The 10,672-nt window shown below is 46.9% G+C and overlaps 1 protein-coding gene across 2 annotated transcripts in view; it reads right to left on the reverse strand.

Moving 5' to 3' along the window:
* SLC35F3 (solute carrier family 35 member F3) overlaps positions 1-10,666 on the reverse strand; it is a 408,994-nt gene extending 398,328 nt beyond the window's left edge. For both annotated transcript variants that reach the window (XM_034662504.1, XM_034662503.1), the window contains exons 1-2: positions 10,557-10,666; positions 9,954-10,183 (exon numbers count right to left, since the gene is read on the reverse strand). In XM_034662504.1, coding sequence (XP_034518395.1) covers positions 9,954-10,183; positions 10,557-10,609 — 283 coding nt within the window. In that variant the 5' untranslated portion in view covers positions 10,610-10,666. The remainder of the gene's footprint in view (positions 1-9,953; positions 10,184-10,556) is intronic.
* Between the last annotated feature and the right edge of the window lie 6 nt (positions 10,667-10,672).

The following is a 10,672-nucleotide window of genomic DNA, read 5'->3' on the forward strand; positions in this document are numbered from 1 at the left end:
GTTTGGAGAGCTTTGGGGCTGGCAGACACGAGGAGGTGCCAGCGGGTGGTGCACCCAGAGTGCGCGTGGAAGCTCTGCAACCCTGCCCTCTGCATCTTTCCAACAACCACCTAACTGTGGCCTACATTTTAGCTCAACCGCATCCCTGAATCTTAGATACATCCACACGAGGGGAAGCAGAGGCTCCGGGACCAATCACGCAAGAAACCACTGTGCAGAACCCCAGGTCTTCACCATCCTTGACATTGCATAAAGTAATGGCCACAGTAAGTAGGACACTTTGATTTTTATTAATGTATGAAAGTAGAGCCAGCCTTTAGAGACATCACTCGCTTCGCAGCCATATGAATTCGAGAGTGCTGGGTCTCTTAGCTAAACAGCCAGGGGAAGAAGGTGTACAAGACTTATTTCTGTGGACACGGGTATTTTCTCCGACAGGCAGTGGAGAAACCACAGGCAGAATGAGCAGTGGTGCGGGAAAGAACAGGTAGAACTGGAAAGAAATCCCAGCCTTTTGGAATGCCAGGCCAGTGTTTTTCTGCTTGGCTCCTCGTCAGAAGAGGAAGAACGTATCAGGTCTCAGAACCGCTTTCTTTAGCGCTGGAAAGAACCAGAATGCCTGCAGCATAAAACATTAGGGGGGAAATGTGCTGGCTTACCGGCTTAATCTCATCAACCCAGTTAAAAAAATCTTTGTTGTTGCATGACTTTACCAAAGAGGGGAAAAAAGGTGTTGAATGGCTGGGATACATCAAATAAATGAATCAGAACTCTGATGACAGCAGCAGAGCTCAAGCTTCCAAAGGAAGAGAAAAAGAAGTTCGCTGTGGCTCACTACCCTGTTGCTACCTGTTCATGGTGCCCCACGATAAAATAATACCGGGTATCATGTATACCACATAGAGCTCAGTGTAAGGCTGCTCAGTGCTGATCCCAAAACCCCAAAGTATTTAGTTGGGGAAACACCAAAAAGACACACATAGTGCATCTGTGAGATGGCCCCAAGACGAGCAAAGTATGGGACTTTACAAATTGACATGTCTGTCTTATTCCCCCACTGTGTAATTTTCCAGAAAACTGTAACTACACTATACATTTGTTTCTGTTACATGTGAATATATTTGCTGCCCTTTAGAAGCAGTGAACTATCTGATGTCCGAATGAATGAACGGATGTAGAACTGGGTGGACTGGTGGGTGGGTGGAACAGGTCAATGGATGGATACACAGCCATGGTGGTTTGATCTGGTTCCAAACCATTCACAAATAAACCGTTTCGTGAGTAGTATTTGAAATTCTGTGCAGTGGTTTTCTGAAGCCTCTGCCTGGCCCAAGGGCTTCTCAAGAGGGAGTACGACGGCAGTGGGGTCTAGTTTGAAAGTGATCCTTCCTCCACCTTCCAGCCATCACACTGAAAGTCCGCAATGTCATCCCAGAGAATCACAAGGTACAAGGCAGATTACAGAGAGAACAAGCACAATTACACAGGCATTGGTACCAAGTCTTCCTCGTGTTTTCTAGAATAAATTCTAATCACATAATTTTATTTACATATAACTTTGAAAACATACCCACTGCATAAAATCAGATAAACACATAAAAGCTTTTGTATGTTAAATATTTAATAAAACAAAATGCTGACTTAAAGTAAAAGAGTTTGGATGAACCCTTGAAATCCGTTGCTCTGGATTATAGTGTTTAAATAGTCTTCAAACTCTTTTATTCTTTAAGACAAAATGTACAGAAGTGGAGATTTCGAGTCCTTCCTAGGTACTGCCCGCCAGTGTAATGCACTGCTCCGTGAATAGTGTTTCTTAAACTCCCACACACGCACGCCATGAGAACACTGCAGAAAACCCAAGTGTTTCACACCTAGCGCCATAATTATATTCATTTTTTAAGAAGAGGACATCTTAATATATATTCACTGACTATGAGCAGACTCGATTTCTAAAGAGAAAAATAAGGAAGCAAAGTCCACATTCATCAGGAAGCATCTTTCTTCTGACCCTTTTGGAAAAAACCTTGAGGACATACCCAAATTTTTATTATACGATATTGTTATGAAGTAGATGGTGAAAAAGGATAAAAATAATTTCTTAATAGAGCCTTATCTAGTCACGTACAGTAGATGATACATAGCGGACCGACAAGGAGAAAATGTTAATGTCACAGAAAACATTTGTCAAAACTTGAAAAGTGTTCTGAGAGGTTCCATCCAATCTCTACATCTCAGGAGTCCAAAATAGCCTCTACCCTTCCACACTGCAAATCACCTGAGAGGAGTAATTTATTCCTTATACTTTTGAATGCTGTCATAAATTAAGGCTACCTCAAGCTGCATAGGAGAAAAGTGGGTGCCCATGTCCTAGGCAACTGTTCAAGGTCTTGTCACCATCAGTAACTGAAAGCAGTTCCCAGGTTCCTAACTGTACAAGTTCCTTCCCAGGCTCTGCAATAAAAGACGGAAACAAAACTGGTCTGTTACTCTATTGATCAACGCACACTTGCCACTGAAATAAAAGACATCATGTGAAATAAAAGACATCATGTAAAATAAAAAAAAAATCAAAAACAAATCCCCTTCACCCCCTTAACACAGGATAAGTAAATACTTACTCCAGCTGGGGTTACTGAGTGTCTGCAGTGAGTCTCTCCAGTGACGGAGGCCCCATAACCTTTTCTATCTTAGCAGTCAGGACATGATTTCTTATTTCCAATGGAAAATTCTTTGGTATGTATATCCTTGTTTTGTCCTACATGGGCCTGAGTAGAAGTGGCTCAGAAATATTACTCAGATGGGAGTCTGCAGGTGCACAGAACAAAACCCAGCTTCTGTTTGCTTAGCAGGAAGAGGCTGTGGCATTGCCACAGTGATGCCTCCTGGAGCTCGGAGGACGAGCTGCATCATGACCTTGACCTAGGAGGGAAATAGCACCCAGGATGGAGTCCTGATAATCGCCACTGGTCCCTCTGAGTCACTCTGCACACCTCCCTGATTCTTCTGTGTAGACCAGCTTTCTCTGCCACTCCATCCACAAGCCAGAAGAGCCCCTTCATAGCATCTCCTCCACTTGAAACACCACCCCAAACTAGACCATAACCTCCCGATTTTAATGTCGAATTTAATGGTTGAGTCAGCGTGTGTCAAGAGTCCATGCCAGTCTAACCCGTGGTGCCCAGGAGGCAGATTATGCCAGTCTGGCTGCTAAGAGCCCACCCACAGGATGTGGTGCCAGGCAGTGAAGGGCATGATGGCGAGCTGGGAAGACATCCCCAAAGGTGTTGGCTCCCATCGTTCTCATACAGACATGTCATAGGCCCGTTTTACCTCTCCCTCCCCTGATACTTTATTCCTGCCTGTAGAACACATTTTCAATTCCCCCTGATCCATTTCCATGGGCTCTGTTCATTTTTCCATATTATTTTTAACAGGAGCTTATCAAAACCATACTAAATGCTCTGATACGACATCGGCTAATGTAAGCTGGAAGAGTGAGATTGCTTGTCAGTGTTTTTAGCTGAGTCAAGGTGAAGACCCAGGACACTGAGCAATGGGAGGCTCATTTTTGGATGGAGAAAGGACATCAGAAATGCTCTGTGCAGGATAATTCTGGAAGACTCCACAGAAATGTAGATGCATATCAGCTGTGTGTGTGTGTACATGACCTTTCACCGATACATTTAGCAAACATTTACTGCTTTAGGTGCCACTGATGCTCTGTGACTGGGGGACAGAATCACCATAGTTCTATAAGCCAAGAGCCGCACTGAGGACTGGGGATGCAGCCGTGAGACTAGTCCGCACAGGGCTCACCATTTGTCAGTTTCAGCCACACGTCTGAACCAGTCATGACAACACGTATGTGAAGTGACCGCACTGCGGAGCCCTGGCAAGAACACCTCACCAGATCTGGATGGTCAGGCAGGCTCCCTGGAGAAGTGACCTGGGTGGGTAAGGAGACAGGCATCAGTGGTCCTCCTGATGACAAATGTCAGACGACATAACGCACTCGAGTCAGTTTCTGCTCACAGACCAACTTCATCTTCCACGTTCCCAAGTGGCTATGGTCCTCAAGCTGAATTACCTTCTAGGAGTAGCATATGCGCATTTCTACGCATATGCTAGTCATCTGCATGGAAGGCAAACATCCCCTCCATCCACTTCCTGCGGCTTATTCCCCCTCCAGCTTCTGACCTGCACCCCCCACTGTGAGAAAGGGCTCTTGAATCACCCCCAAGCCTGTCTTCACCATATGTCCTCTAGCTTCAGGTTTCACTCTCTCTCCCTCTAGTCTGGGAGACCCCAGAGTGAGGACTGTGTCACTACCATCTGGATGCTGGCACACACACTAAGGGTTCAAAAAGTTTGCTGAATGAATAAACAAAAATGAAGGATTATTTACCGATGCCAGGCAAAGGGCCAAATGCTATATATACATTATTTCATTTACTCCTCATGACGATCTGTGAAGAGTGGTGACATTATCCCCCATTTTACAGATAAGAAAACAGAGGCTTGCAGAGGTGAGTGACTTGCCACCAGTGACAGGGCAACAAAGGGATGAAGCCGGGATATGAAGGCAGCTGCCAAGATCCATTTTGTCTGCTTCTCCCGACAACATGAGCTACTAAGGCTGCCCCACCTGCATGCAGGGCTGCAATTCAAATGAGCAGCCTTTTCCACACTCGGTGAAATGCTTACCAGCTCAATCGCTCTTCCACATGTGTATTAATTTTTTGATTCAACTAACCCGAATGTGTTCAGCTGCTTGAGAAAAGGACAAATGTCCACCACTGGTGTTTTAGATCGGACACCTTGTAAATAGAACCAGGAGAGACTTCTGAAGTACAGTGAGAAATTCCCTTGCCTGGGCTCTGCTTCCCTGGAGGTGAGACACGGCCCTTCACGACCAGATGCAATGGGTTTATAACCCCCATCCCTGATCTGAGCATACTGAGCGCTGTGCTTCCCTAAAACATAATAGTCCTGCATTTTAATTCTTTTGACTCTCAGAAAACCATTTACTACCTCGTTAACATGTATTCATACTCAGGAATAAAACAGACTCACTGAGACATTAGAAAGCGTTATTTATGTTCTCTGCTCACTGCGGCCCACCCCTGCCACCTCCAACTTTTTCTCCTTTAAAAATCTTTTCGATCTAGCATTTCAATATGCCAAGCTCCAATCTAGAATAAACGTTTACAACCAAATTGTAAATCTCTTACAAGCGGGTCATTTTTGAATTGCTGACCTGACCTTTACTATTCTGGGAGGACCAAACAGAAGTTGCGCACCATGAGTTCAATTATACTATGAGCCACCGTTTCAGTTCTTATTGGTAACAACATCAACCACCTATCCTCGCAGTCTGGGCTGAAACGGCAGAGAGTAGAAAGATGGTCTTTCTCCATCAACCACCTCCCCCCCTTACCTCACACAAATCCTTTCTGGCGTTTCTAATCTGGAGGATCCCAAAACAGGAGACTGCCTCATTACCAGGAGAGTTACTCGGAGACCTCTTTCTCAGCTTGAACTATAAAACCTCCATCCAGCTAGATGGGACAGTTTTGCTCAGGAATCCCCATGTTCCCAACTAAGGCTCAACTTGCCAACTGCAGGCTAGAGTGGACTAGACATGGGGGGGAGTCATTTGGGACTAGTCCTTTCTCCTCTCTACAAGTGACTTAAAACTAAACTCGTCAGCATTGTTTCAGAACGTGCCAGCACCATGTAATATTAATAAGCCTGCTCAAAAGACAGCTGTACCTCATTTTAAGGAATAAATATGACCACACCCCCCCAAAAGCTATTTCTAAAAAGTTTCTTTACTAGAAAAATGTTCAAGGGCCCCCTGTTTGAAACCACCCATCAGGGGGCGCCTGGGTGGCGCAGTTGTTAAGCGTCTGCCTTCACGCTCAGGGCGTGATCCTGGCGTTATAGGATCGAGCCCCACATCGGGCTCCTCCGCTATGAGCCTGCTTCTTCCTCTCCCACTCCCCCTGCTTGTGTTCCCTCTCTCGCTGGCTGTCTCTATCTCTGTCAAATAAATAAATAAATAAAATCTTTAAAAAAAAAAAAGAAAAGAAAGAAAGAAACCACCCATCAGGAGAACCTTTTGCAAAGTACAACATCCCTGCCAACTGTAAACAGTGTATCCATTTCCTAGATGCAGGTATTTGTTGATCTATGCTTCCTGACAAAGGCACATCTGTGCACATCTGTGCAGTGAACTTCCTCTCTCATCACTGATCTCTGTATTCTGGCATTTAGTAAGTGCTCCAAAAAAGTTTGCTAAACAAGTAAATGAAAATAAGCATTTATAAATGCTCTTTCATCCTGCATAAGAGCTTCCATCTGGGATCTGCAAAGTAGTTACTTCAATCATCTCTCTGCCAAAATGCCACCAGTCCCCACTTCGTCAGGCCTGGCTACCATCGTACTGATGGCTTATTCCTGATTTCTGTTCCTCACCCCTCCCTCAGTGGTGGGAAAGCAAGGGGGCAGCAGAGAATATTCCAGTTGGTCTTTTCTGTCCTGCTGTGATACAAGGTGGGAGGGGAAAGGAAGTCATTGGGAGGCTCTAGGCACATTGTTTTGAATTCGAAAATACTTTCTACAGGCTACCGATTTATGGTGAATGGGTACCAAATCATGTCAGCTGAAAAGGCAATAGGCTCTTCCAGAAGGCTGTTTATTCTAACCAGGCACGTCATGAGAACCTAAAAAGTGGTCCAGGAGAAATGAAGACAGGAGGTCAGGAATCCAGAAGGCAGGCCTTTTACGTTAGCACGACTGGTCAACAGAAGAGTTCACTTGGAGCATACATTTGACGTTAGGTTATGAGGGCTTCTTATCCAAAGGTACACTTGGGGACATATGGCATTGTCTGGAAACATTTTTGGTTGTCACGATGCGCAGGGGGATGGCAGTGGAGTGCCAGAGGCCAGGGATGGGGCTAAACACCCTACAATGCACAGGACAGCCCCCAGTGAAGAATTAGTACAAAATGTCGATCGTGTTGAGCTTGGGAAACCCCGGGCGAAACCAACGCTCGCCATCAGGAATCCTGGTCTAGTCTATGGTTTGGCACGCCAAGGACACAGTCAGGATGGCAGAACAAGGAAGGAGGGAAGCAATTCCAAATGGACAGGAAGGCAGCAGAAAGAATCCAAGGACCCAAACCACTACAGAGGTCCATTCAAAGGTTCTCTCTCGCTGAGGCCAGTGTCTCAGACCATATGCACACATTCACTCAACAAACATTTACTGAGCAAATGATGTGAACCACCTGCTCTCTGGGCTCTGGATACACTCACAGCTAGGAACCCAAGGAATCCCCAAGAATCCTGCCCAGCGGTGTGGTTCGGAAACACAGAATGTGGAGCCTGGAGGACTTCAGCCACTGGGGAGAGGACCTCAACCCATCCTACTTGCTTGTTTCTAGTTTAATCCTTGGCTGACCGCTCTACACACACCATCCCTCTCAGACCCAGGAGCCTTTAGGAGTTTTGTTTTGTTTTTTTCAACGATTCCTTACAAAAAGTTCCTTGTGTTGCAGGAAACTTGTTCATCTCATGGACTGGGGAGAAAATACTCAGCAAAGGTCATTTCTGCACTATTGACAGCTACCTCATTTACCTTAGCCGCCCAAAATAAAGACCAAAAATTAAAAGGGTAAGAACGAATACTTGCTTATTTCAGTAATGTCTCCTGCTACAAAAGGAGCTCACCTGCACCTCTCAAATAGTCTGAAATTCTCACTGCAGACTCCTTCAGTGGGGACACAGACAAGCCACTTTGAAAGATGGCCGAAAGGTGACCTAATAATGCCAAGAATGAGGCGTGCAGCAGCCCACAGCCTGCTCTGCAGACCATGAGCATAATATTTATTTCGTAATCATCATGTCTCCCAGCTTGCTCAGTATGATTATTCGCCTACAAACAGAAGAACTGATAACCAACATATAGATAAGTCTCTTTTTCTTTCCACTCTGATAGAAATAGCAAACAGCCAAAGGACTGCCCTAAGATGTCTTTGACTATATTAATAAAACATTAGCTTCTCTAAATTTAAACTTAAAATCTAATTAATTCATCAAAATGTCAGTTGTCACCGAAAGCATTTTAGAAAAAAGGAACTACCCTGGAATAAAGAATAATCTTCATAGAAATAAAAAGAGTGGAGCAAGCTGACTTTACTCCATCACAATGATCGCTGTCACCCCGTTAATGTTATTCCTTCAACGAAGGCTCAGAGAGAGGATATTTAAGAATCCACTGGTGGTACAAGAAACTCTTCCATATGGCCTGTCCCCTGTCTTAATTATAAAGTGTGTTTGTACCAAACACAGTCATCACTGATGTGGCTCCCTGCTCACCCGCCAAGTCACGAACCCTGGTGAAAATTTCCACAAAGCACATGGGGCCACGTCACAAATAAAATTACAAGGATAAATCTTTGCATGACTTTAGGGCCTAGATGACTCCTTGAAGGCTGTAATTTACACCACTGTCTTTAGTTATTAAGAAAGCAGAGAACAGAACTAAGAAATAGGAAATTTCTAATAGAAACTCAGCAAGCAGAAATAGGACCTGTCCTATCTTTACCTATAAGAGAAATGATTTCCAACAGGTTTGCATTCTTTTTGCATTGTTTCATTCTACGCCCAGCATTCTGCTTAAATGAAAAGTTGGTCCCTTGCGTTCCTTCTGTAATCCAAAGTCAATTTATCAGCTACGATTTTAGCAGCAGAAACAGGAGACTGGAGGAGACACAGATAACCTTTTAAAGGTTTATACAGAGTTAAACACAATCACCACAGTCCCTTAAAAACAAATAAGGCCATGAAAACAAAACATTAAAATCCTATGTTTTTCTGCCTGCAAATAAAAGTAACCAGCTAATTGCTAGCATACGGCTGACCTCTGGCTCAGAATCAAGGGTTTTAGAAGAAAACGAGACATATTTTTAGAGCTAAATATGATTAATTTACGCAAGCCTTTTTTTTTTTTTCCTAAGAACCAATAAGGTATGTTCCAATTTCAAGCAATGAGGGGGAAAAACAAATCCCCAAATCATTAAGCTGTTAGTCTTTATTACAAATGCAACGAAGCAGTACTCATTTCTTGACTGGGGTGGTAAATGGCAATGTTTTGGCTATGCCAAACAACAGTGATGGGGCCATTTAATTACGGTTTAGGGTTATAGGTAACTGGAGCTGGTCGTGGCCAACTTCTCCCTTCCAAGAGAGAGGAAGAAATGCCCACCAAATTAGTCCTGCTCACACAGGTCCTATCTGATCACAGCACTGCCAAAGCCATCAGCTGAGGCCCACTGGCAAAGAAAAGTTTCAGCTGCTCCACCTGGCACCAACCATTTATCTCTCTGGGACCAAATGCCATTATCTAGAATGATCCACACAGAACCTCTATACCGAGGACAGATAAAGACATGAGGAAAGAGGAGCCAAGGAGTTTAAAATCAAGGCCCCAGAATCCTCCACCATCATCAGGGCCCAGGAGACAAAAGGAAAAGTGAAAATCCAGGCCCACTAAGTCTGCAGTCAGTCTCTAAGCCTGCTGAGCCGGACCCCAGGGCCAGTAACACTTTCAAATCCGCAGGGAAGCCACACAGCGCAGGGTACGCGGAGTTTCCAATCTGTCTCCCTACTGCGCGACACCTCAAGAGCAAGGGGATGAGAACAGAGAAACCCCTGTGGAAAGGGGTGGGCGCGTAAGAGAACGGATCAGAAATTCCCAAAGGTCCTGGAGACCTCCGTCTCGGGGTCTCTCCTAAAAGTTGCAAAGCTGGGTCTGCATCTGCTGGCAGGGCATCAGAGGGGCGGCTGGGCGCGTCGCTGCGGGCGCTCCCCAGCTGCCAGGGACAAGGGCGGGGAGACGGACCGGCAGACGGTGGCGGCGACGGGGAGTGGGGGTGGGGGTCTTACTTTTGTAGCTAGCTGCCCAGGGCTGGTAGCCGTAGTAGCCAGTGATGCGCAGGATCCGCTCCTCGATGGACGTGAGCCCCACGGGCCCGCTGGTGAGGTCCTCCACTGAGCGCGACCATTTCAGATCCTCCTTAATAGCCTCGTCCACCACCAGGTACTTCAGCTGCCGGAGCTGGGGGCTGATGTCGGACAGTCTCCGGGGGCTGACGTCCGGTGACCTCCTCATGCCACTGAGGCCGCGCGGGGAGGTGGGCAGGGAGGGAGAGAATGGGGGTATTCCGGTGAGGGGCAGATCCGAGGGCGAGCAAGGGCGAGGCAGGGCCAGGTGCCGCCGCAGGGCCGGCGCTCGTCCCCGGCCGCTGTCCGCCACCCACCCCAACGACCCCGGTAGCCTCGGCGTCGGGTCCCGTCTCCCGCGCCCGGTCCCGGACGCCTCGGGGCACTGCAGATTGGGGCGAGCGGCCAGGGAGAGGACACCCGAAACTTCCCGAGCAGCTCCGCCGCGCGCCGCCCCTACCCGAGCCCCAGGCTGCCCCGCGTCCCGGCTGCCCCCGAGGGCCTCCCTCTCGCCCGCTCGCGCCCCCAAACCCGGGCGCTACTCACACGGCGATGCTTTTGCCCCTGGGTGCGCCGCCGGGAAACTCTCGGATCCCCATGGGCACCGGCAGCGTGGGGCCGGGAGCTCCCAGACTTGAGGCGGAGGGGCCGCCCGCAGTCGC

This window comes from Ailuropoda melanoleuca, chromosome 6 (genome assembly GCF_002007445.2).
Source record: "Ailuropoda melanoleuca isolate Jingjing chromosome 6, ASM200744v2, whole genome shotgun sequence".
Lineage (NCBI taxonomy): Eukaryota > Metazoa > Chordata > Mammalia > Carnivora > Ursidae > Ailuropoda > Ailuropoda melanoleuca.